The 27699-nt window shown below is 42.9% G+C and overlaps 1 protein-coding gene and 1 pseudogene across 3 annotated transcripts in view; one reads left to right on the top strand and one right to left on the bottom strand.

The window, feature by feature from the left end:
- The window catches only part of GRIA3 (glutamate ionotropic receptor AMPA type subunit 3), a 191337-nt gene that overhangs the window by 14099 nt on the left and 149539 nt on the right, over window positions 1-27699 (bottom strand). For both annotated transcript variants that reach the window (XM_035112435.3, XM_088664497.1), the window contains exon 13: window positions 22052-22299. In XM_035112435.3, the coding sequence (XP_034968326.1) occupies window positions 22052-22299 (248 nt within the window). The remainder of the gene's footprint in view (window positions 1-22051; window positions 22300-27699) is intronic.
- Window positions 75-4856, top strand: LOC118083703 (SMAD family member 3 pseudogene; annotated as a pseudogene). Its single transcript, XR_015948648.1, has one exon. The product of XR_015948648.1 is annotated as an SMAD family member 3 pseudogene (transcript).

Below are 27699 nucleotides of genomic sequence, written 5' to 3'. Positions count from 1 at the left end.
ACTAAGACCCAGCATGGGTTTCTCAAAAATAAGTCATGAAAGACCAATCAGATTTCTTTTTTCTTTTTGATGGAATTACAAACTAGGTGAATAAGTTAATTGCTGTTGACATAGTTTATCTAGATATCAGTAAGGCCTTTGATTTGTGGCTGGTTGACTGACCGAACCCATTAATGGTCCCTCATCCTGGAAAAAAGTGACAAGAGGGGTGCTGCAGTGTTCTGTCCTGGGCCCGTTGTTGTTCACTGTCTTTATAAATGAATTGGATGAAGGAATTGAGAGGATTCTCTTCAGATTTGCAGATGACAACAAACTAGGATGGGTAGCTAATGTCACAGAAGACAGAATCAGAATTCAAAATGACTTTAACAGATTGCAGAACGGGGTGAATTGAACTGCACTGGGTGAAAATGAATTTCAATAGGTACAAATGTAAGGTTCTGCATTTAAGCAGGAAGAACCAGATGCACAAATATGGGATGGGGGACACCAGCCTTACTGGGAGTACATGTGAAAAGGATCTAGGGGTCTTGGTGGACCACAAGGTTAATGCGAGTCAACAGTGTGATGCAGCAGCAAAAAAGGCTAATACTATTCTAGGCTGCATCAACATAAGTATTGTGTCCAAATCAAGGGAAGTAATAGTATCACTCTATTCTGCCTTGGTCAGACCATAACTGAAATACTGTGTCCAATTCTGGGCACCACAGTTTAAGAAGAATGTTGACAAGCTGGAATGTATGCAGAGAAGGGTGACCAAGATGATCAAGGGTCTGGAAACTAAACCTTACTAGGTGCGCTTGAATGAGCTGGGTATGTTTAGCCTGGAAAAGAGGAGACTGTGAAGAGATATGATAGCTATTTTCAAATGACTATCACATGGGAGAAGGAGCATGCTTGTTTTCTCCTGCTCTGGAGGGTAGGACTCAAACCAATGGCTTCAAGTTACAAGAAAGGAGATCCCAACCAGTGGCGGAGCTTCATACTTCGGCACCGGGGGTGGGGGGTGGAGAGCAGGCGGGGGTGGGGCTGGTGTGCATTCTGGGGGCGTGGTGTGCCACCTGTAGGGGCGTGGCATGTGTTGCGGGGGCAGGGCACCCAGTACGGGTGGGCGGGGGCAGCCATGATGGCGCCCTTGGGATCACACTGCCCGGGGCAGAGCGCCCCTATCGCCCCACCATTCCTGATCCCAACTAAATATTCAGAAAAACTTTCTGACAGTAAGAGCTGTTCCACAGTGGAATGATCTCCCTTGGGAGGTTTGTGGACTCTCCTTCCTTGGAGGTTTTTAAGCAGAGGTTGGATGGCCATCTGTCATGGATGCTTTGGTTGAGATTCCTGCATTGCAGGGGGTTGAACTAGATGACCCTTTGGGACAATTCTATTGGACAAGGGCATGAGAGGTGCAAACAGACCTCTTATTCCCCACAATACTCCAGTGTGCTGTCTGTACATGCAAGGGATGGGGAAATGGCACCACAGGATCTTTTGACAAATTCTAAACATTACACCAGCAAACTTGCGTTTCCCACATGTCTGCCAGTCAATGTGAATGCAGAGGCTGTAAGTGTTTGCAGGAGAGAGTATCAGCAGGAGATGAATCTTCCCACATTTGTCCATTTGCTCATACAAGGGCATTCAGCCTGAGTTTTCTATCACGCTGGGATTCATTTCTGTGTACATCTGAGGGGAAACATTTTTAAAACATCCAAGGGAGAGTTTTTAGGGGAGAATTCGTGGGTGTGGAAAGGGTTAAGCACTAGGTGTTGCATCCAAAGTTCGTCTTACTCAAGAGTAGACCCACGGAAGTTTTCGGACAGGCTTAGTTTAGGTCTATTAATTCCAACTCATCTGCCACAAGCAGAACTTAACATTGTCTACACACCATACATTCAAAGCACCCCCCCCCCCAAGAATATTGAGAACTGTAGTTTAACCTCACAGGATTCTTTGGGAATACTCTTTAAGGAAGTACACTTCCCAATATCCTTTGCACGGTGGCTTTAAATTTAAATTTATTGAGTTCTTGCAGCCATCCTAAACTGGATGAGAACCTTCACTCCCAAACGCAACAAAGTGTTGGTAACTCTGATTGGCTGTGCCCGCCCTGAGATCTCCTGCAAACTTTCTGTCTCCAAGGGATGTTGATAGGATACTAGGTCATAAGGAGGAGTTCGGGGGAGGGTCCGGCAGAGGTATTAGTAGCAGATTTTGCCTTTGCCGGCAGAGGCGCCTTCACAGAGGAGTGAGAGAAATCGGGAGAAAGTTTGGGGCGCGAGACAGGTGTTGCAGCTGCTGCGCCCGCGCCCCTCTTGGCACTGTCCCATCTCCTAGCCGCGACTGGTCTTCGCTGCTATCCGGGTGCCTCTGGAATAAGAGAAGCCGGCAAGTCATCCCTCCTGCTTCCTCTCGTTTTCCCGCTGTCGCTTGGCTGCGTGGGTCCGACGCAGCCATGTCCACCCCATTTTTCCATTCCGCCACCGTCAAGCGCTTGCTAGCTTGGAAGATGTTCGTGTACAACGAGCAGGATGGCAAGGTGTACGAGAATGCTGTCAAAACCTTGGTGAAGAAGGCGCACAGCACCAAGCAGCTGGAGGAGCTGGAAACGGCTATCACCACTCGGCATACTGGCACCAAGTGCATCATCATCCCCAGATCTCTGGTTGAACAGATGTATGCGACCTACGGAAATAACTTCCCGCACGTTTTCTACTGCCGGCTGTGGCGATGGCCAGATGTGCAAAGCCACCATGATTTGCTTAGCTTTGAAACGTGTGAATATGCCTTCCACAAAATGAAGTCTGAAGTCTGTGTGAATCCGTATCACTTTCAGAGAGTGGAAACCCAACAGCTACCGCCAATACAGCCAGAAGCTCCAGCTTCATATCCCCCAATGCAGGACCACAGCTACTACTCTCAAGGAAACGCGAACTACGCTCAAGGAAACGCGAACTACACTCAAGGAAACGCGAACTACGCTCAAGGAAACGCGAACTACGCTCAAGGAAACGCGAACCTCCAGGCAAGTTTTGTCCCTGAAAGCAGCAACTTTGTACCGGTAGAAACAGCTTCCACTGTGTTTCATTATCTTCCTGAGAATGCAGGAGCCTGTAGTAGCCAGCAGGTGAACTACAGCGTGGATACATCTCAAGCTCTGGCGGTCCCTGGACCCAGTAATCTGAACCCCGAGCCCATCCTGTACTGTGAACCAGCCTTTTGGTGTTCCATCTCCTACTACGAGCTCGGCCAACGGGTTGGGGAGATCTTCCATGCTTCGCAGCGCTCCATTATTGTAGATGGTTTCACCGACCCGATCAATGCTGACCGTTTCTGCTTAGGCCAGCAGTCCAATGTCAACCGCGATCCTGTGGTGGAACAAATGAGAAGATACATCGGGAAAGGAGTGAGACTCAAGTACGTCGACGGGGACGCGTTTGCGGAGTGCCTTGGCAAGAATCCCGTTTTTGTCCAGTCTGCCATCTGTAACCAGCGCTTTGGATGGGATCCGTCCACTGTTATCAAGGTTCCAAATGGATGCAACTTGAAGTTTTTCTACAAGGAAGAATTTGGTGCCAAATTGTCCCAGTCTGCGACCAAGGGCTTTGACGCGGTCTACCAGCTGACGAAGATGTGCATCATCCGACTGAGCTTCGTCAAGGGCTGGGGAGCTGAATCCAAGCGGCAGACGATCACGAGTGTTCCCTGCTGGATTGAGATCCATCTGAACGGCCCCTTGCAGTGGATGGACAAGGTCTTGAACCAGGTTTGTTCTTCGCACACCAAATGTTCCAGCAAGTCTTAAAGAAGTTGGAAGCAGAAGCCAAGACCAGGAAATGGAATTCGTTTCACTCCTGGCAAAGAGCAACCTAAGTTATAATCATTATCATTATGGTCATTTCTAACCTGTTCTTTTGTTTGTTTCTGGACCGAATTTACAGGTAAAGGAGAAGTAATAGATTTAAAACAGTAGATATATAAAAAAATCTATTTGAAATGTAAATATATTTAATATGTCTAGCTCAGTACGAAGCACTTGGCCACGGGCAGGTGCCCTTTGCATCCGCTGTGATGACACCAGTTTTCACTTATGCATCTGAGAAGCTCGCTGGATGGGCTGCCACACAGTGGATACCTGTGGGCAAATGTAGTTGGAATGAATGCCTTAATGTTGCAGAATAACGGGACAAGGTGTTTAAGGAGATTTCTCTAGCAGCAAAGAAAACTCTTGTCCCATCTCTGCATCTGGTGCCTTAAATACCTTAAAAACAAGGAACTCACCCCTGCCTTTCGATGGCAGCAATAATGTATGTAATAAGGTTTTGAAAAATATTTGAGTTAGTCAGTTTGGACCATTGGTCCTCAAGTGTCTGGCAAGGAAAAAAAAATAAATCCCCATAAACTGCAAGTCTCTAGGGGTTCTAGTAAAAAAGACAGGCTTTTTGTAATACCGGTAGCTAGACTTTTTGTTTGATTTCATATTATTTATGAATAACATTCTTCAAGCCTATGCTAAAGTATGGTTACATGAAAATACAATTGACAAAATTTAGCACTTATGCTATTTGATTTAATTTTTTTCCTTATTCTTATTATATCTCTGTTAATTAGTATTATATTGACTATGTTTTACTCTTACTCTTAAATCTCTAATCAATGGTGCACACATAAGAAAGTAAATTAATATTTTTGTTTGATTATTTTTGAGTTCAAAAGTACTGCTAATGATTGTAGAACGTTTTTTAAGGCTGTGTAGTAAAAATGACAGGCTTTTTCCAATATTGTCTGATTTCATATTGTTTATGCATATACAGTCTATGCTAAAGTATGGGTTACATGAAATTACAATCAACAAGATTTAGCAGACTCATGCTATTTGATTTTCCCCTTACTCTTATTAGAGCTCTATTAATTTTTAATATATTGATTATATTTTACTCTTATATTTCTATTCATATGGTGCACACATAAGATAGCAAGCAAATTAAGATTAGCATCTTTTTTTGAGCCACCTCTTGAGCTCAACATATTGCTAATTACTGTAGAATTTTCTTTTTCAAATATGTGTAAGTACTTGTTAAGTACAGCAAAAGATTTATGTTCCATGTCTGCACTGATGCTGCATGATGGTTTTTTTCTCCTCCCCTCCTTGTTTTTCCTTCTGTAAGTTTTGAAAGTCCAATAAAAACTATATGAACAAAAGGTCTCAGGCTCAATCTTTGGCATCTGTAGCTAATAGGATCAGGTAGCAGATGATGGGGGAAACCTTCATTTGAGATCCCAAAAAGAGTAATAGAAACATAGATTTGTAGAGTTGGAAGGGACACCAAGGGTCATCTAGTCCAACCCCCTGCAATGAAGGAATCTCAGCTAAAGCATCCATGGCCATCCAAGCCTCTGCTTAAAAACTTCCGAGGAAGGAGAGTCATTGCCAGTCAGAGTGGACAAAAGTGAGCTAGATAAACACAGTTCTAAGGTAAAGTGCTGAGGTGGGTAAAGAGCAAAAGCAAATGAAAACATTGTTGGGTCAACTTTTGCCTTACTTTTCAGAATAAGAAATAAATTACTGACCAAATCTGGGCTATAGAAACAATGGCCAGCTGGGGTCCCAGCTTGAGTTAGGAAATTAAAAGGAAGTTTCTATTGAAGGTGCTTCTCCTTGGAGTTTTGTTGAATAGACAGACTTATTAAAATGCATTTACAATATCTAAAGTGCCAAGATAGACACATGAAGTACAAGGTGTACATAGTGACACATCTGTGCAATTCCATTTGCCATAGCAGTGAGATTTAATTGGGGAGAGGCTGTATCCTTGGTGTTAAGTGCTCCTGAAATTTCTTTTTTCCAAATATGTTTCCAAACAGTGCATTTAGATATTCTTTCTCTCATTAAGGCGTTGAGGACTCTTGTACAATGGGCAAACATTTTCATCTCTTTTGAAGTGCAGTTTCAAATCCATAGAAGTGTGTGAAAATTAAAGCAACGATTCTCCCATTCATCTCTCAGGATGTTGATGCCTGCTGAAGCTAAATGAATGTTTTAAGGTATTCTTTTGCAGAATATGTGTCCCACCAAGCCAAATGCATTCAGCCAGCCTTGCCCTGTAAAGCTCTCCTTTATTTTGCAGTCCCAGAAAAGCAGCAAAAAAGAGAGGTCCTCAGTGGACTGTCAAGCATCGCTGTCGATTGCAGAAGATGGCATGGTTGGGTGGCAGTGCTCACCTCGCTTCTGGTTGGTTGTGTCACTGCTGCTTACCATGATGTAGAGAGGGAAGGGATGAGAAGGCAGTCACTTCCAGCTCCTGGGCAGGTTTTAAGTATGGAAGTCAGCAGGTGGAAGCTGGCTGAGGGCAGGCTGAGGATGGTGGTGCCTCATCCACCCCATTCATCCCAATGGATCGTGCTTCGCTTCATTCTGGAGAGATTATCTGAACGTTCATCTCCACTCCTTGCTGAAAATATTAGGCTGATGTTAGATGGCATGAGCCAGCTTTGTGGATTTATAAAACAGATATTTCTTTATGTTGCAATTCATACTGACAATAGACCCAATCCAGGCAGATGTTGGCCAAGGGTAACATATTCATGTCCGTTTCCTGAAGTGTGTTTTTCAAAGATGCAAGTTAAGTGCAGACATTCATCAGTATTCAGTCTCTTAAACAACACTCCTCAGTCGGCTGAGTTGTAATCCCAATATAAAAACACACTTTTTTCCCCTATCAGGAGTTGGGAGCAATTTTCAGCTGCCTCTTTCATAACCTATGAAAATTAGCTGAAGTGTTAAATCTCATTGATGAGTTAGGAACTGTAGCAACACAGCATCACATCACAGCATTCTTTTCCATTTTCCATTAATATATTATTTTGTTTCTGTAATTAGTTTCCTTCTGAGCAATTGAAAACCCTTCTTATTTAGTTGCTTTCAAGTGTGCACATTTAGCCTTTGATCCCTGCTGTTCCCTTGATGGAATTTAATGCAGTTTTCCTGCCATTTTCAGTGGAATTTACCCCTCCCCCACATGAGATGGTGCATTCTGCTCAGTTAAAATACATAATAAGGAAAACAGCAATATGTGTGTGCAATTTGATGAAGTTATTTTTGCATATCTTTGCATTCACCTCTGTGAAAATGTTGCTATCTATGTCCAATGGCAGCATCTGGCTTGACAGGTGCCTCTTTATATCTTGTATCTCTTATAAATGTAGCCCACACATATTAAATTCTACACCAACAATATTATAGGTGCTAATGCAACAATGCACAAGTTGTCCGATTAGGAAATCAACCCTGCTGCCAGGGATCTTCATTAATTCATAACCATGGTACTGGACATGATCCAGGCAAATACTTAGAACCCAGTTGTCTTAATGGCATAGCTGCCAAGTTTTCCCTTTTCTCGCGAGGAAGCCTATTCAGCATAAGGGGAAATCCCTTAAAAAAGGGATAACTTGGCAGCTATGCTTAATGGGAGAATGAAATCAAAGGGACTGAGAAATGCTTAACTATGGGTTGTACTCAGTGATTGCACAGCACATCAAATGAGCTGTTCAATGTTGGTGGAGAGATCGATACTGGCAGATAAATCCTTTCCTTTGCTCTGGGCTGGGTCTTTGGGCAGCAGTGTTGTCCATCTAGCAGCAACACTGACCTCTGACATCCTCCTGTCACCTGTGGAGTGATGCCAGCATTGTTCAAAAGGTGCAGAGATTCCCCTTCTGCTAGCAGATGTGCTGGCAGAGATTCACCAGGCAGCAGGCAGTTGAAAGCCTGAAAATAGGATGTTCCAAGGGTAAGTTGGGGTTGAGCTAGCCTGGATCCCAAGCCAGTGCTGCTGCCATCATGTGTTGGCTTTGGACCTATTGCTGTGCCAGCTCCAGGTCAGAGTACTGTATCAATAAGTCTGCCCCTCACCTTCCACTCTGGCTGCCAATCTCTGTAAAAGACCCTCTGGGCTACTTGGGCAGTTATGACTGCTTCCTAAATGAGATTTTGGGGGGAGGGGGCTTTTCTCCAATGAGTTCCACAATCTGCCTCCAACTTTCCCCTCTTGAACAGTTTGCTTAGAGATGGTCTGGAGATACTTGATGAAGTTCTACAGCTGAAGCAGCTTTGGATTTGTATACTGTCTTAGTAGGACACCACTGGGAAGCCACATGAAAGCTGCTCTGAGATCCAGGGAGTAAAGTGAAAACACTTATGGGATTTAATTTACTTGCATTGTGATAAACGTCCTAATCAATCTCTTGCCCTTTCTTTTTTGCAGCTTTATTCCCCCTTTTATGAAGCCTTCCCCATGAGTTTCTGAGTCTTGGGTTGTCCAAGGACTTCTGCACGCTTGACATCTTCTCCTATACAGAAGCTCAATCCATTCTGAGGTAGATGCGCTTAGCTGCAGTGGTCCAAGATCTTCATGAAATACATGGGAGCTTCTTGCAACAAAACCAGACCAAACTCATTATAGAAATGCAAATACGTTGAGCGCATGAGCTTCACTCAACATGTCTTCAGGGATCAGTGAATTAAAATGGTGGTTGTTTGCCTATTAAGCTAGGTGTTCCCTTTTCTCCTCGTAGCCCTATCAATATTCAGCTCTGGGTTCCAGGATGTGTATGAAGCCAGTTGGGAATATGGCTTAGATTCAGCCCAAGTACTTCCAGACACAACAGTTGGACACCCTTGGTTTCCTCTTCGGTATGCAGTTCCTTACATTTTCAGCAGCAAGTTTTCCAGGAGGGGGAGGGGGAGAACAACTACAGGAAGAGTGAATCAGAAGGCAACGTAATGTTGGTTCCAGGTTGCAAAATGCTCTCAATGGGTCCTTCTTCTTGCAATTGTCACTTGGTATTTTGTCCAATCTCCACCACTGATGAGAGATAAAAGGAGTAAGGAGGCAATGGAAGCTGCTGTTACTTTGGCTCACTCCCATCACTGGCTGATGCTCTTCCTCAGAGCAGGTGGAAATGGCAAGAGCGGCCGCAACAGGGCCTAGGCTGCTCTGGTGATCACCGCTGGCCCTTGGTAGGTGCCCAATGGTCCTTGACATTTGTCCTGGCACACACAGAAGCTTTCATGTTGATCCTCAGAATTTTGACATGTGAATATCTTGTGGATGCTGGAATTGTACTCCACCCCTTTCCATTTTTAAATTGCATGCAATTTTGATGAGTTAATTTCTGCCAGGGAACTGCAGCCAATCCCAGGTCTCTCATGAGTTCACATAAAAAGATCACATTTTGTCCAGCATTCAGCTCTCACAGTGACAACCAGATGCCTATAGGAAGCCCAAAAGCAGGACCTGAATACAACAGCACTTTACCTTGCTGATTAATCTGCTTAATGCATTCACCAATCTATTGCATTAATGCACCTATTTCTCAATACATACTTGTTCCATCAATGCATTACCTTTATTTGTTTATTGACTAATGTTTCACTAATGTTTACAGGTATGCCTTAAAAATGTCACATATTGATAATCTCATAAAGAAGAAGAAAGGAATATCAAAAAATATGTGGTAACTCCATCTTGCACCCCTTCTTCAAAGTTGGAGGAAAAATCACCTGTCCAAGTCTGATATTTGTGCTTGAACCTCATGCCTGTCACTTGGACTCAATTTGCTAATGAAATTGTTCTGTGTCTTCCATCACATGTCTTTTCTTTCCTGGCCCTTTATTGTCTGCCTCTGTTTGGCTCTTGGAGAGAGATAATTGGGCAAATGATCGACATCAAGTCATTTGTTAAAAAAGAAGTGTGCTTGTTTTTCCTGAGCAAATAATTATCTGGGAAAGTGCTTGAATCTTGCTTTTGCTTCTTCTTTTTACAAGCCCTAGTACTCAGATATTGTCAGAATACTGTCAAATAGTTCAAGGTCTGTCAAGGCATGTTGGCAAAATAATAACTTGCAAGGACTTCTCTTTCTTTTCCCCTTATCCACTGGAAATTCTGAGATGTCAAGATAGGTTTTCACTGGTCTGTTTAGATGCCACTGGGGCTACAGCAGAAATGTCAAAGGCACATATGGGAGTGCACACAGGTCTCTTCTATGCGTGCACACAATTCTGTAGCACTGTTTAAACCACAATCAGTCCACCAAGCATTGCACCTATGCAACCTGCATCAATAATAGCAGAAGATGTATCAGAGTGCTATACACTTCTCTCTGATACAGCATTTATTTTTGCAATACAGGGTTGGAAAAATCAGGCAGTTGTACTGGTTTCAAGAACACAGAAAGTGGCCTTATACTGATTCAAACCATTGTCTGCACTGTATTGTCTACCCTGATTGGGAGTAGCTTTCTAGGGTTTCACATAGAGGAATCTCCCAGTCTTATCTGCAGGTGCTGAGAACTGACTGTGGGAGTTTCTATATACAAAATAGATACTCTATTGGTGAACTTTGATCTTTCCCTAGCAACTGCAAATGCAATTCCCTAGCCAATCACTGCAGGCAACTGAAGCACAGTTTGATCTCACTGTAGCAAACTACCACTTGGTGAAATTGTTGCCTGCATTCAGTCCCCAAACAAACTAAGCAAAGAGCCTTCCTCTGAAATATATTCTCATAAAGGAAAATAAAATGTGCTTCATCTCACTGTATCACTAACCAATAAGATACATGGTATGCCATCCCAGGCATGTCTACTCAGAAGTGAGCCCCACTGAGTTTAATGGGACTTATTAATATAAGTTTGCAAAGGATTGCAGCTTCTAAGCACATTCTTATTTCAAATTAAAAAGTAATGCAAATCAAACACGTTTTGTAGCAGGGATAATTATCCTAACATGAATGCCAAACCACGGTGAACAGAACGGAACAAAGCTGAAAACCAGAACCCTAGTATCCAGAGAAGTGAAGTATGGCATTTGGCATGCAATGCTACTTATTTCTTCACTATTCTAAGAGAAGGTTCACATGTTAACTTTCATCCACGGGAGTAAGGTAATGTGTGATTCAAGAGTTCACAGATATCACTGACTTCTGTAGGGCCTTTGGTTAAGACTGTAAATCAAGAGAGAATGCAATATTCTACTAAAGCCTTGATGGCCATGTACAATGAGCATTGGTACTCACTTGTGAATACTGACAATCCCAGATGAATTTTGGGAATGTTCAATAATAGATATATCCCCTCCCCTCCAAACACGCATACTCTGGGGGCATTCACTACAATAATGATTTAGCTGAGCCTCAGCATTCACTTTGCATCTCTTGAGTTTTAGGATATTTACACAATTTGCCTGAGATTGTCAATATACAAACTGTTTATCAGAATTCATTCTTGAGGAAGCACCAGTTCAATATACATAGGGACACAGGAAGAGCCAGCTGGAGCAGGCCAATGGGTAAATGGATAAAAAAATGTAGGAGAGGGGGAAATGACCCTACTGTGAGTGTCTACTATAGCCCTCCAAGCCAGACTGAAGACTTGGATGATGCATTCCTAGAGCAGGTTACCAAGCATTACAAAAGGAGAGATCTAATAGTCATGGAGGACTTCAGCTACCATGATATCCGCAGGAATTCGAACTCACTCTTTCAATAATGTAAGCTCCAGAAAATTCCTGAATTGCCTCACTGGCAATTTCCCAAAAGGTGGAAGAAGCAACAAGGGGATCATCTGTTGGCGCATTGCCAAAATAAACTTGAAATGAGCCTTGAAGCACGTCCCTGAGGCACTCCTAAAACATCTGCTTAGCAACAAGAATTCTCCCCAGCAACAGGTGTCTTTGGGCATTCTGGAGAAATATAGTTAAGTGTGAGGCAGTCAGTGTGGCTGCCAGAATGTGTGAAAGGCTGTGAGCCTGTCTCTCTGGCTGGATGGCTGAAAGGAGTAGTGTATATAGTTCTGTTTCTTATTTTATATTTAGACCGGCAGTATTATGCAACTTGTAATGTAAATAATAAAGACTTTAGAGAAGAACTGGATGGGTGATGTGGTTATTCCTGTCACAGAAATTCACCAAGAGAGGGCAGGAATGCTGCTGCTGTGAAGATGCAGGAAGACTTTCTGAGGAACTCTGCTGAGACAGAGAAAAGGAACCCTAAGTGTTGGTGCTCATGCACTAACATAATCTCACCTGGGAAGAACTGATTGACGAAGGGAACCTTGGGAGGAAGTGATCATGTCCTTTTGGGTTTCATGATCCAGAGACAAGGGAAAGGTGGAAAGCTGAGTGTAGTTGGACGTGCATTTTGGACTTTAAGAAGGCCAATTTCAATAAGCTGAAGGAACTACTGGGTTGAGATCCCATGGTCAGAAATACTCAAAAGAAGTGAGTCCAAGATAGATGAGGGTTTCTTAAAGGTGAAAAATTGAAGGCACAAATGCAGACAATTGCAACAGGAGAGAAAAGTGGGAAGCATTTAAAGTGACTGGTGTGGCTGCATAAGAAGCTTACAAATGAGCTAAGATTTAAGAATGGCATGTATAAGAAATGGAAGAAAGGGGAAAGAGTATACACAAATGAAGGAAGAGTATATATACATGAAGAGCCAACAGTTGCAGGGAGAAGGTCATGTGAGCAAAAAGCACTAATAAATCAGCTCAGACTTGCAAGAAGGGTAAAAATAATAAAAAAGGGTTCCTTTGCGATGTTTGAAGCAAGAGGAGAACAAGCAAGTAGTGGGTCCTCTGCATGGAGAAGACAGAGAAATATTGTTGGGTGACAGAAAGAAGGTGGAACTGCTCAACACCCATTCTGCCTCTGACCCAAAAGGAAAGCTGTGTCCAACTTGGTGATAACAGAATAAACAAAGGAAGGAGGGAGCAGCAACCCAAGATAGGAAAAGAGGTGGTAAGAGAACACCTGGTAGTTACTTTAAATGAATTCAAATCTCCTGGCTTGATGAGCAGCACCTAAGGGTACTAAAGGAGCCTGCAGATTTAATCTCAGGGTCTTAAAATATTTGAGAATTTCTGGTGAGCAGGTGATGTCCCTGCAGACTGTAGGTCAAATGTTGCTTGATAAGTCTTATTCTTCATGAATTTATCTAATCCTCTTTTAAAGCCTTCCATGTTGCCTGAGACTATAAATATCTACTACCTGATCTTTTTACTAGAGACAGAACGAACCGAATCTAGGACCTTCTGCTCTACAAATATCTGGTCCATGAGCCTTATGGTCCACCAATCCTCATTTTGCCCAGAAGGTCATTTTGGACAAATGTCCACCTGTCCTACACCTGATAACATAGCAGGTGTGGTCAGTAGTAGACATCATGGGGCCAAAATGGGGTTTGCAAGCTCCTAAATGTAGCTAATCATTGGGGGTTGCACCAACACAGCTTAATTCGAAGCCATGTGGGTGAAAATGGTCATCTGATGTCATTGTGATTGTCAGGTGACAGAGTTGGGCAGCCCTGCAGGGGGTGGGGGAGAGAAGGATTGGTCTGGTGACCAAATCCAGTTCCCTATCGTTGCATTAAATTATTCACCTCCAAAGGAGGGACAGGAGTCTGGCTTGGCCTAAGGTCCAGCAACCTTTTCACACTGACTTGAGCCAACTGCATGGAGGCTGTTGACATGTGCACAGAGGTGTTCAGTAGAATCTCTGAGATCCTTCCACATTAGATTCCCTGAGTGTCAAATTTAACCAGACTGTCACTTTATTATTATCAATACATCACAACCATGAGAAGCACAGAGTGGGAGGAAATGTGTGGGTTAATAAATACTTATTTAAGTTCATAATAAGAACTTGGTATGAAAGATTAGTGTAGGTAGGTGCAAAATTACGAAGTGCCAAACCAGAGATGCGAGGCGGAGGAAGCCTTGGAGCAGAGAAGGTAGGGGGCCTCCCATGAGGAAAAGTCAGAAAAACAGACCTGTCATTAAGCATGCATTTGGCCCTATTTTAAGCCCATTATGTGGAAACAGGTTCTGCTGATTTAACAGAACATCATGGTAGTTATCCAGTGAGGGTTCTGACATGAAAGCAGGAAGGTGTCTGTGTACGCTGGGATGTTTCATGTATGTATGCAATTCAACAGTTCATTTGTTCATTTGTTTTTATGCTTTAGAGGAGGGGGTTTAAAATATGGGTAACGGTGTCTACATGACAGCAGAAAGAGGACCGAACTGGAAAAGCCAAGGCCATAAAATACCAGGGATTTGCATGGACCTCTTCTGTATATGGCCAATAAGGTTGCCTGTAACTTTTCAGTTAAAATGAAATAGGTAACCAAAGTGAGTCATGCCCATTATTTTCAACGGACCTACTCTGGATAGGAGCAACACTGGGAAACTACCCAATAGGTCTAGGTATGGGAATGAGAATGTGGAATTCTGTTTATAGCTCCTGTGCTCCTGACTTCAAACTTTTTGATTGCTTCTCTCTTTTCTGTGACGTTATCATTTTCCAAATTGGTTGCAGTGCCTCAAGTTGGTTTTTGTTTGTTTGTTTGTTTTTTGAACAGGACAGCAGGATAGAAATATTTGCAATAAATAAATGAATGAATAAATAAATAAATAAATAAATCACATTAAGCCAGGGGTCAGCAACCTTTTCCAGCCGTGGGCTGGACTATATTTTGAAAAAACAAACAAATCACGAATAAATTCCTATGCCCCACAAATAGCCCAGAGATGCATTTTAAATAAAAGCACACATTCTACTCATGTAAAAAAAAGAATCTAGGCAGGCCCCACAAATAACCCAGAGATGCATTTTGAATAAAAGGACACATTCTACTCATGTAAAAACATGCTGATTCCTGGACCATCTGCGGGCCGGATTGAGAAGGCGATTGGGCCGCACCCGGCCCATGGGCCTTAGGTTGCCTACCCCTGCATTAAGCACAGGAAGCCGCCTTACACAGAGTTATACCACTGGCCCAAACAGGTCACGTTTGGGCAGCAGATTTTCAGGGTTTCAGGCAGGAATTGTTCCCATCTCAATCAGGAGATGCCAGGAATTAAACCAAGCACCTTTTGTATGCAAGGTGGACAGAATACTTTTTTCATAAGGTAAGCAGTGCTGATGTGTCTGTGTTACTATTTGAATCATCACCCTCAGGTGGTGGAAAATCTTGGGCCATTCCTAGAAGCTGTCCTTGTTTCGCAGTTTGATCCTTTTACATGGTTTTGCATGTTTTGTGGTATTTTATGAATTGTGACTTGCCATTATTTTTATTGATTATAATTTATTAAATCTTTATTGTAATTGTTAACCATTTAATTATTATTTGCTGACATTTAATTTTACAGTTTACTTTTATATTCTAATGGATTATTGAACATTGCTTTACTTTATATGTTGTTTATTTTAAAGCTGTTTTTATTATGGCTTTTTTGTATTGGATCAGATTGTTATTAGGTATATGATCTTTAGTGTCTATTTTGTTGTTTCTTCAGCTTGTAAACCGCCTTGTGTGCAGTAATATAGAAAGGCGCTACACAAATTAAAGTCAAATAATTTAAAAGAAGAAATTTAGGTTGTTCTGGAATTACCATGAAAATACAGGGGCAACTGGTTTAAGAATGAATCCAGTAAGTGTGAATTATGATAGGAACATAGGAAGCTGCTTTATGAAAAGTCAGACCACCGACACACCTAGCTCAGTTTTGTCTATACTGACTATTAGTGGCTCTCCAGGGTTTCAGAAAAAAAAAAATCCTCCCAGCCTGACATGGAGACACTAGGGATTGAACCCAGGACCTTCTGCATGCAAAGCATGGATTCTATCTCTGAGCTATAACCCTCCCCTATATAGCTTAGACACTGAGGATATTAATGGGCAACTCCAGAGGATAGTAGTACCATTCAACATTTGCTGGGCTGCCAAGACCAGTCATCACTTCAAAAGGACTAGTCACCTGGGAAGGTTGAAAGGAAAGCAAGAGAATTCTTTGCTTGCCACGTGTCTTGCAAAATCCTGAAGCTAACTCTGGAGCATTTCCTTGAAAGATGTGTAATCTTGGAGATGGGGGGGGGGGATATTGCTTGAACAATTGCGGCTGAACTGTCTTAATTACAGTAGGGAATAAATGCTTTTAGAGTGTTGTACACAAAGACATTACTGTATGCAATATTAAATGTTTATAAAATGTCACTTTAGAAAAAGAAGCTATTTTGAGCAAAAGCTATCTCCAAAAGATGCTCCAAAACATTGGCCCAAGACAAAAAAAGAAAAAAGAAAATTGGGGGAGGCCTATTTCTGTTTCTTTTTATATCAAAAAGCAACATCATGCCAGCCTTTAAGCAGTTTTAAAGGGCACCGTTAATTCTTTGATGAAAATGTGTATACATCTGGCACCAACAACTGGCTTGACCCATATTATATTCCCAGGTGACTTGGCCTGGATGATGGAGGTTTAGAGCTGATGACTTCTGGTTCTTAGGAGCAGCTTTTGTGCTCAAGAACAAACACACAATAATGCAAGCAAGCAAGGGAGCAAGGGAGCAATTTGCTGGTTCGGAACAGGGAAATATAGGTTCTTATTTCCATTTCCATTTTATATAAAGGGTAAATGCTGAGAGCATTTGGCCAGCACAGATGGTCAAATACAAAGAGCTCCTCCAGAGCACCCAAACACTTGGGCATTTCCAGTGTTTTGTTTGTTTGTTTACTTCCCCTGCTTAACAGAAGTTCCTGCATAATTAATTCACTTAATTTATTGCCACAAGGAGTGGTAATGGTCACAGGAGCTTAAATGGCTCTAGAAAAGGACATGGCACATTCAGGGAGGGTAAGGACCTATAAGAAGGAGGGAGCAAAGCTGCGACTCTCCAGATGTTGCTGTACTACCACTCATACCACCCCTGACCATTGACCCTGCTGGTTGGATCTGATGGGAGTTGGAGTCCAGCAACATCTAGAGAGCCACAGATAGGGACTGGCAAATCTGTCAACTGCAGTTTCCTCTGTTTCTCATTCTTCCAGTCATAAGCTCAGTTCTCCGCATTTCCTCATCAATTTGAAATTCTTTTTTTAAAGCCCCCATAAAAACTCATCAGCTTTTTAGCACAATATAATGTTTGCATGCAACTTTGCCTTACACATTTTTGCAATGCAATTTCCCCTAATATAATGTACTGTATTTTTATATGTCATTTTCATAAGTTGTTGTTGTTTAGTTGTTTAGTCCTGTCTGACTCTTCGTAACCCTATGGACCAAAGCATGCCAAGTACATGTATTTTCACAAGTACATGCATTTTAATCCCCAATTTGCCCCACTACTGTATATGAATTTTTGTACATACAGGTAACTCTCAACTCCTGCTTGCTTAACATGTGCAATTTTAATTTTACGTGGTTGAAGGCTGGCTGAAATCACACAAATTAGATGCATGGAAGGTGGAGAGCTAAAAAGCTCTTTTTGCACAGGGTCTTCCTGGCATGGAAATAACTTTTAAGTTCTGAAACTAGTTTACCAGGCTGTGGGAAGCTCTTGCATGGGTTCTGGATGGGAGAGATCTCATAGGAACTTGGACAGCCCTGCAAGATTTTGAGAGCCTGACACATACTCAGAGCCTGTTAACCAAGTCTAAGAGCACAAAAGCTCTATACATTGCTTAGAGGGAGTAGGTAAGACCTGCCTGGTTTTCCGGCTCTGGGTAAGACTGCTCCTGAGGGGACAGGCTTGTACTTTTGCATATACCGGTAAGTGCCATTCGACCCCTGCAAAAGATGTGAGCTGTCTTGGCTGGACAACTGCACTGCAAAACTGGGAGAAGTGCAAATTTCAAAGAAGGGCTGTGTTTTGGCTTGACATTGCTTTGGAAAATATGAATTTGATAGGTTCGCTTTGTACTGTGAACTGAACTGACTGAATCGAATCTCACCCATATCCCTAACAGCAGGTTCCCTAAACCTGACATAGAAAGAATGGATGGCAACCATGGATGGACTTTTCCAAAATAATTCCCCGATCGTGGAACATTTTCCCCAACATTTTTTTAAAATTTGTTTTGGAGATAGAGACTAACACTTTCTTATTTGTCCAGGCATAGTGTCTAGATTTTGTTTTCCTTGCTGTGGATGTTTTATCTTTTTTCTTTAAATACAGTTTTGCTTGCTATACGGACCCTTGTTTTGTATGTTGATTACATAACATTCTTAGGTTTGATAAGCCAATGCTTAGTTTATGTTTGCAAGCAAGGGTGAGGTATAAAGCTTTCAAATAGTGCGTGAGCCTTTGGGTCATGCAGAGCTTTGCTGGAAGCCAAATGGAATGTTTTGGTGGCTGGATTTGGATCCTGGACTTTCAGCTTCATCTCCATGTTATAACTGAAGTCTACATCTGGTTTTTTTTAAGCATAAGAAAGGCCTGCAGTCTAGCATCCTGTTCTCACAGTGACCAAACCAGATGCCAAGTAGGGCAAGAATTCTCTTCTGCTTGGCATGAATGAACAGAATCTGACTTTTATTTGATGTCTGCCCTGATTTGAAAATGAAAATGAGAGTCACCAGTTGGATGCATCTAGGAAGCCCACATTCCCAGTAGTGATGTATGGAAGTGAGAGCTGGACCATGAAGAAGGCTGATCGCCGAAGAATTGATGCTTTTGAATTATGGTGCTGGAGGAGACTCTTGAGAGTCCCATGGACTGCTAGAAGATCAAACCTATCCATTCTGAAGGAAATCAGCCCTGAGTGCTCACTGGAAGGACAGATCGTGAAGCTGAGGCTCCAATACTTTGGCCACCTCATGAGAAGAAAAGACTCCCTGGAAAAGACCCTGATGTTGGGAAAGATTGAGGGCACTAGGAGAAGGGGACGACAGAGGATGAGATGGTTGGACAGTGTTCTCGAACATGAGTTTGACCAAACTGCGGGAGGCAGTGCAAGACAGGAGTGCCTGGCGTGCTATGGTCCATGGGGTCATGAAGAGTCGGACACGACTAAATGACTAAACAACAACAGGAAGCCCACAAGCTGGAAAAGAAAGCAATAGCTTGCTCCCACCATTGTTCCTCAGCAACTGGTATTCAGAGGCACTATATGGTCACCATGAATACTATTCACTGAGAGCCAATATAGTGTAGTGGTTAGAGCAACAGACTAGGCCCCAGGAGACCAGAGTTCAACCCCCACTCAGCCATGAAACTTGACTGGGGCCAGTCAATAGGGCTTGGTCTAACTTACCTCACATGTTTGTTTTGTAAGGATAAAATGGGGGAAGGGGAGAACTGTGTATGCCCCTCCCACACTCTGAGCTCCTTGGAGGAATGGAAGGATATAAATGTAAAACAAACAAACAAACCAGCCATATCACATTATTCAGAGGGAGTAACATATCTTTTTACCTAGACTCTCAAAAGAAGGTTGTGATCTGCTTCAGCATTGCATTCGCAAGCCAAATTCTACTCCTTCTGGACACCTTACCTAATATGACAGCATGAACAAGAGGGAATTTAAGTATTTCATAAACTCACATCAGTTACATTAAAGTAAATGTTGGGCTACGGAATAAGCCTTTGAGCTCAGATGTATACTTGGATATTTCCCCAACCCTAGCTTTTATTCCCGGTGGTAATGACTAGAGAAGTGAAGAAAATGGCATAAAACTTCCTTTGTTTTAATCATATACAGCTTTTGCTGCTATCCAATATGATTAAAGTAAACGATTATTGCACTTGCTCTGCTGATAGAAGCATCATTTATGAAGAAATTCAGGGGGGAGCTGTATTAACTGCCTGCACGTTTTCCCATCAATAATCTTCCTGCAAGTGGGTTTGTTAACTACAGAAAATAATTACAAATTATTGTTGGCTCTTTTTTTTTAAAGAGTAGATTGCATGGAGGGGGGGGAGGGGAACAGCAGCCCAGAGAATTTAATGGAATTCTTCAGGGTATAACTTTTCAATTAATGGGATTAATTTAATGAAATATCCCTTTCCTAGCTGGGTTATTAGATTTGACAAAGGGCTGTGAAACTGAAACATGCATTGTATTGCAGGAACAAGCCATGGGTGTATCACCTTCAAACAATGCACACCACAATGCCTACTTGCATAGCATCATCACAATATCTGCTGGTGGGGGAAACTCCTATGCACCTTTTAGGCAAATCCATAGCATTCAACACATCTCCAATGAGAACAGGGACGCCTTCAGATGTCTTCTAAAGGTTGCATAGTTGCTTATCTCCTTGGGTTACATAAAACCATACTCGCTAACATTTCTCCAATGAAAATAAGGATGTCCTAAAGAAAAGTGGGACATTCTGGGATCAAATCAGAAACTGGGATGGCTTCAGTAAATCCGGGACTGTTCGTGGTAAACAGGGACACTTGGAGGATCTGCAAATCTCGAAGGCACGGGGTATTTTGTCAGGGAAGGAAGTAGCAACCGAATTTTAAAAAACGTGTCTTTAAAAATTCAACATGGATATTGTTTCTTTCTTTCTAACAAATCACAAGCTGAGCATCTGGTTATTTAACTATCCTAGTATCCATTAACCTTACCTGAGCTATATATGTACAACAATACATATTAAAAATTAGCAATGAAAAACTATCAGCTTAAAGAGCCAGCAAATCCAGAAACAATATGATTTTTTAAATGTAACTTTCTAAACTTAAATATTCCCCCACATTTTCTTAGTCTTTAATATGTAACTTGCGAAAATTCTATTTTTTTTTGGAAATACTCAGTGCCCTGTGCTAGATATGCAATGGAGACACAAGGCTAACATTTGGCAACCTTGGCTGGAATCTGAAGAGTGAATCCTTGAAAAATATCTGCCTGCCACACCTACCAGAGGCCACATACAAACGGGGACGGGCGACCCAGTAAAAACCGCTGGTGTATAAGCAGAGACTCATATCACCTATCCCACTCAACCCGTAACCCATCATATAACTACATCCAACTCAACGAATGCAACAAGAGAGGATTCCCTGGACTGCATCCAACGAAGTTATACTCAGAGCAGACCCATTGCCATTAACAGACCTCAGTTAACCATGCCCACTAATTTCAGTGGGCCTACCTTGAGTATGACAAACATTGGATGAATCCCTCAGTCTGGTTTCTTCTCTCTTTCTCTCTGTTAGTTAAATAAGGACCCAGGATTGATTGCAATGGTAGCAGTGCAAAGGAAGGGGGGAAGAAAGAAAAAAACCCCCCTCCCTGAGCCATGCAAGCTACTGGAGAAGCAAGTGACTTGAACATGATGGTTTCAATATGGTTTCTCATCTTCCAGGCTCTTTTTTCCCTGATGCATAAAATAACAGCCTTGCCGATTACTCTTGACTAAGGTACCCGATTGTGGTGACATTGAGGCTGACCTTGGAGTCACCTCCCCCGCTGCCGCACTCTCCTTTGTCGTACCACCATTTGTTTTTCAATTTGTCCAAGAGGCCTTGCTCATTCAGTTTTAATACTGCCAGGTTAACAGCATTTCTTGAAACGATAAAACATAACTCGTAAGAATAATGCACAGATGCTCGGTTAAAGTCGTTAAAAAACGTATAAAGAAAGGAGCAGAAGGAGGACAAATTGGCCGGTAATTTTTGTTTCCTCTTTTCTTTCTCTCTCTCTCTCTTTTCTTTTTGGTTTTTCACAGGGAGATGGAGCTATATAGAGAACGTGTTTGTTACAGCAAATAACAGGGTTTAAATATTGGAAAGGTGGCATGGAGGATCTAAACATTTGCTTAAAAAACGGAAGTGTGCGGGATGGGGAAATTGTCTTTTGAGAAAAAATAAGAAGGAGAAGGAGGAGGAGGAGGAGGAGGAGGAGGAGATTTTAAAAAAAGAGGCGACGAGAACACCACGTCATGCAATTAACACCCGTCACGTATGGCGGTTTTTAAGTTGGGCTTTTACCATTTAAATTGAAAAAAGCCACTGGACTGTAAAATTAAAAACAGCAACAAACAATCGGAAAGGACAACACGGAGAGAACATTTAGAAAAAAAATGGATGCATTAAAGTCAATGAAACCATAATTTACCGTCTTATTTAACTTCATGGAATACTGATTTTTTGTTGAAAACTTTTTTAAGTTTACCTCAAATCCACAAGAAAGAAAAAGACAACACAATACATCAGGGTAGGTGGAATACTATAACAACATGGATATTGTTATATTATTCCACCCACCTTAATGCTGAGCCTTTGGGAGTTGCTACACCATAGCCTTTGGAATCCAGGTTCCCACCAACTTTCATTGTGTCACAAGGCTTCCGTTGTTCAATGTACTCATTCATGGTCGATTCGAGCAGGAAGGCAAACTTCCCCTTAGATTTCCTCACGCGGGCCACCCCGTCCGCTGTTGTTTTGGCAAATACAGATGGCTCTGCTGACTTCATGTACGACCACATTTTCTCATAGACAGCTATTTTGGATCTCTGTAGAAGATAGGAAGGTGGGGTGGAGGAAGAAGGAAAGGTTAACATGCAATTTCTCACTTTACAAAATTCTTAGCAGGGTCCAGGGGTTCCCAAACTGTGGCCTGTAGACCACTGAGCTTCCTTCAGGTGGTCCGTGGAATGTCTGCAATGAATACTCATGATGATATTTAACTGTATTTTTGTTGAAAAAAATGAAAAAAATGAAAAAATTGCCCAGTAGCACCTTAGAGACCAACTACGTTTGTTCTGGGTATAAGCTTTTGTGTGCATGCACACTTCTTCAGACTTCACATTTCTTTTGTTGCTTCTTTTATCTCTTATATTGCATTTTATTGTATAACAGTTGAATTCTATGGAATTCAAAGTCTAATAAAGTAAAATGCAACACAAGAAATAAAGGAAGAAATAAAAATGCAATTAAAAAAACAATAAAGCATCTAGAACACTTCTTTGAAATCGCTAAAACAAGCAGAAATATCATTAAGTGGTCTGCCAAATTTCTTGGAAATTTTCAGGAGGTCCATAGGGGAAATGGTTTGGGAACCACTAGCATAGGCCATTCCCCCCTGCTTCTGATCTATTTTCTTCAAATGTTTAATCCGTTCATACAAATATTTTTGTACCATTTTTCATCAAGAAAGAGATCAGAAAGAGATTTACGGTTTTGGGAGGGGCCCTAGCTGAGGGGTAGAACACCTGCTTTGCATGCAGAAGGTCCCAGGCAGGTTCAATCCCTGACACCTCTTGGTAAGGCTGGGAGAGACTACCTGAAAGTCAGTGCAGACTTCTAGAGATAGTTCTTACGGTATGGTTTTATGCATTTTTGTTGTAAACCACTTTGATATTTTAAAAATGAAATAATATATATTTTTTTAAAAAAACACATATGTATAAATAAATTAAACAATACTGTGCTTGGTGAGCTAGTGGTTTGACTCAGTATAAGGCAGCTTCCAATGTCCCCCAAATCCAGCAAAATTAAGCAATACTATATAAAAGACAAAATCTAGACAAGTGAGCAGGGGTGCCAACTTCAATGAAATATTGAAGATGGGGAGGGGAATAGGTTAAGCCCCGTCCTGCATAACTGATCATATGACATGGGGCACACACACACCATTTGAATGGCAATGCTCTTCAACTTTGGGGGCTCCGGAGCCCTCGAATATTTTACTGGGGGTCTGAATGGACCTCAGCCCCTAGACTGGTTGGCTGCTATGCAAATGAAGTGGAAACATTAAATACAACAGATCATCCTACAATACCAAAGCATCATAAAATCCACTGAATGTGCAGAATTACCATGCAAAAATCCATAGATCATAGGAGCTAACCAGACCATATGATGTGGCAGTGGGTGTACGAAGGCGGGTGCGGTGCGGGTGTCATCACTGAGGGGTGTGTGCGACAAAATGGCAAAAATGTGTGTTTTAAATAATTAAAAATTAGGCTCATGACACTTAAAAAAACCAAAACACTCCCGCACCTACCGCATCCCCTTCCTTCGCCACTGGTAGCTAGGTGAGGTGTGAGGCACTGAGCGCCACACCGCAGGACCTGGATCTCCTGAGGGGGAGGTGGCGGGCGGACTGCCTGCAAGCTCCGTGCTGCTTTTTCGAGCAGCCCAGGGCTTTTGTATGCTCCTCAGCTCAGCCGCCCTACAGCTGAGGGGGAGGCTGCTGCGGAGAGGCTCAACACAGTGCGCCCTGCATTGGCTTGCCTCACCCCGATGGGCAGTTCGCCCCGCCCCCGGCTGCAGGACCCGTGTTGCATCGGGCACCCAGGTGGCTAGCTACACTGCTGGGCGAGGGCCAACCAGATGCACTGGGAGTGAGCTAGCTAAGCATTCTCCCCTTAAGAATAACACAGCCTCCCTCCCTCTCTTCTTCCCACAGGACAGACTGTGGCCCTCCAGAGATTGCTGTCAACATCCTTGGCTGGAGCTGAGCTGGACTCCAACAATCACCGGAGAACCACAGGTTTCCCTTCTCTGGTCTAGGATAAATGGTGCAGGCCTCGTTGCAAACACCTGTGTGGAACCTGAATCTGATAGTCAAGGTTCACAAGAGAGCACAAATAGGGCATCTATATTTATTCTCCCTGCATCTGTGCTGTTATGGGTGAATTGGGTTGTGTGTCTCTGCCTTTTTACATAAAAAAAGGGCGACTGGCTGATAAGAGCTGATGGGGAACAAGTATGGAAAACATAGTTCAAATATGTTAGCCCCAGGTGGGGTTGTTAATTTTTCTTCTGGTAGTACTCTTCTTCTCTGAACCGCTGGCCCAGCAAGGAGAAAGCAGCAGTTAAAATTCCACCCTGCCCCATCACGGAATCCCCATGCCAGGAAAAAAAGGAAAAGAAAATGGGATTTCACATTCCATTGAGTAGATTCAAATGCAGCCCTGAGACCACAGGAGTTCAGTTTGGCTGATGATATACACAGCAGGGAGGGTATACTAAAACACTGTATTAAATAGTAAGCAACTGTTTTAGCAGTGCACATTGTTCAAACCTTTTGCAGGAAATCAGTGAGCCTCCCAAGACCATCAGTAATATAACTCTCTATTTCAAACTTTTAGTCTGCTGTGAGCAAAATCAGGTCCATGGGCTTAAGCAGGCATGGCAGGGTTCCTTGTCTGGCCATTTTCTTTAAACCACACCCACCAGCCCCACACCAGATGTCATATATAAGATGCAGCTGCAACGGAATGTTGGGGAACTTCAAGTGTGCCCTGATTGTTTCTTTGCAAGCACAGCTCAGCGACATCACTGATCAGCTGATGGGCTTTGACAGCAAGCCCCTTTGAAGCTGGCCATTTGCAGGCATTGTTTATATTCAAACCACACCTGGAAATGGGTGTTTTCCCAGGCTGGCATTGCAGTGAGTTTTGCTGGTTTGTAGAGGAACAAATGCCCACTGGAATCCAAATCAGGCTGGCAAATGAACACAATGGGGCTTGCTGCTGTTTTGCTTTTATTACAATGCACTGTTCTTTTTTCTGATTTTTTAATGTCATGCTTTAAGATCCTGCAAGTTCCTTGGTGACTTCTTATGTTTCAAGCAACTGAATCATCACCATCACCTGTGGCCTTTTGCATGTAAAAGCATGTGCTCTGTACTGTGCCACAGTCCTTTCCCTATTACTCTGATCTCAACTCAAGTGGGTTCAGTGGCCTGAAGTAATTATTGTATCCTGGTGTAAATGCAGTGGTACATAAAAGACTTCCTTCCGATCCAGCTTCCTACATTCAGCTTGCCCTCATCATAAACACATGGAGAGAAGCCAAGTGTTGAAGCCCACAAATGGAAGTGATTTCTCTTATGTACTCTGCAAAATCCATTTTCCTTTTTTTGATACTGCTCTTTAGAAGTCCAGAGGCAAATTTTTCTTACAACTTCAAGAGATAAAGATGATAGCTTTCTGGGGGGTTGTTTTGCATGTGTGAGTTTTTAGGGACAGTTCAAATACAAACATATTTCTAAGTCTTTCATGTAGGCCTTCAGAGAGATTAAAACTACCTTCTACAACCAAATGTTTATTGTAGATTATAAATAGACATTATCAGCAACTCCTGATGCTCCTTCGGAAACTCCTCCAGAAATAATTAAGAAGACTACCACACTATTTTCACTGCAGAAAACAGACAAGTGCCTTGAGCTACTTGGCTCAGTAATAGAGCTTTGCATGTATTCATTGTTAGTTCTACTCAAAGTAGGATGTGGCTAACATAAGTCCATTAATTTCAGTGGGGCAACTGTGGGTAAAAACTTAGTTGGATTCAACCCATAAGGCTCCACTAAATCCCCAAATAAGATCTCCAGCATCTCCAATTAGGACTGTCTAAAGTCCTCTAGACCAGAGCTAGGGCTCATCCACATTTCCATTTGTCCCATGCATAGAAAGGGCAGGTCTGAGCAGTTTTCCCACTTGTCTTGTGCGTTCTAGCCATGGGTCTGAGCAGTTTTGTCTTTCCCCAAGAAAACCCGTTCTTTAGCACTCAATCAGAACAACACACTCTCCAAGTGTCCCTATTAACCAGGGACAGTCCCAAAATTAGAAAAGCCAGCCAGGTTCACATTTGAGCCTGGAATGTCCCTATTTCCTCCACCAGTGCTATTTCCTCCACCAGTGGAATGTCCCTATTTCCTTCACTGTCGCCAAGCTTGGGAAGGAGGTTGAGCCGGTGCTTGTCCTAGGTAGTGGTGGCAGCTGCAGCTGCAAGGGAACATTCTGTTGCCTCCCCCTGGCTTCTCCCTGACCTCTCCCTGGCCATCGCTACCACCCTCTTCCCTTGGGCAGCTTGTAGTGGTTGCTGGAGAGCAAGCGAGGAGGAGGAGAGGCTGCTGACCCAGCTCTGAGGTGCAGGCAGAAGGTAGGACTACCCTGGGCAGGAAGATAGAGGGAGTGGAGCAGAGCACAGGGAATCTTGATTTTTTATTTTAAAAAAACGCAGCAGAGTGTGAATTTTGAAGGATGGTGGGTATTTTGGTTCCCATGTTTTGGAAAGCATGAATTAAGTAGGTTTGTCATTAAATGTGAACTAAATTGAATTCTCTCCCCCCCCCCTTCCCTAGCTGTGACCAAGGTTTGTTCTTGGTAAGCAATAGTTAAGAATAAGAGAGATCCTTCTGTGTGCTGGGACTGCTATCACTTCCTATATTTTCTTGCTTTGCCTGCAGGGAAGAAATTGTTAGGCCCTGGGAGCATTACAAGATTGCTCTGGAAACCTAGTGCGGTGTACAATGCTAAGAGCTCAGAGGCTAAGTGAGATGCCCAGAGGATACAAGCAAAGAATCCTTTCTCCAATGAATCTCCTGTCCCCAAAGATAGAGCAGGATAGAGCAGGAAAATAACAAACATCATTTCATCCTGCACAGAATCTGGTGCTTTGGCCAAATGGGCACCCAACTTTATGGATGTTAACTGCTTATTGCACCTTGTTGTAGTCCCAGAATATGTAGGGGTTCTTCCCTTTTCATTTGCACAACTACCTTCAGCAGTTGATTAGGATGACACAGAAAGTGCCCAAGAGCAGCTTTGGCGTCTTTTGAGTATGGAGTGGCTTGTGAGTTGGGGACACACCACCCTGGTGTGGCAGGAGAGGACGGCAAGTGTGGCAGGAAGATTCAAAGAAGTATTTAAGCATGGGGGCCTGATTGGTCTTTTCTTACAGGCCAACCAGTTGTTGCATTCTACGATCCTACCAGCCCAATAGGCTGATTAACTTCTTCCTGGAGCAGGGCCGGCCCTACGGCCAGGCTGGGTGGCGCAGGGCGCCAGGGCGCCTGCCCGCCCGCCTGCTGCGCTGTGTGCTGCGCCCGCGCAGCTCTGCCCGCCTGCTGCGCTGGGAAACGGGTCAGGGTGGGAGCACCGGAGGGATCCGTCGCACCATGG

Source organism: Zootoca vivipara, chromosome Z2, assembly GCF_965207765.1.
Source record: "Zootoca vivipara chromosome Z2, rZooViv2.hap1.1, whole genome shotgun sequence".
Taxonomy (NCBI): Eukaryota; Metazoa; Chordata; class Lepidosauria; order Squamata; family Lacertidae; genus Zootoca; species Zootoca vivipara.
This window is presented reverse-complemented; position numbering and strand designations above follow the sequence as displayed.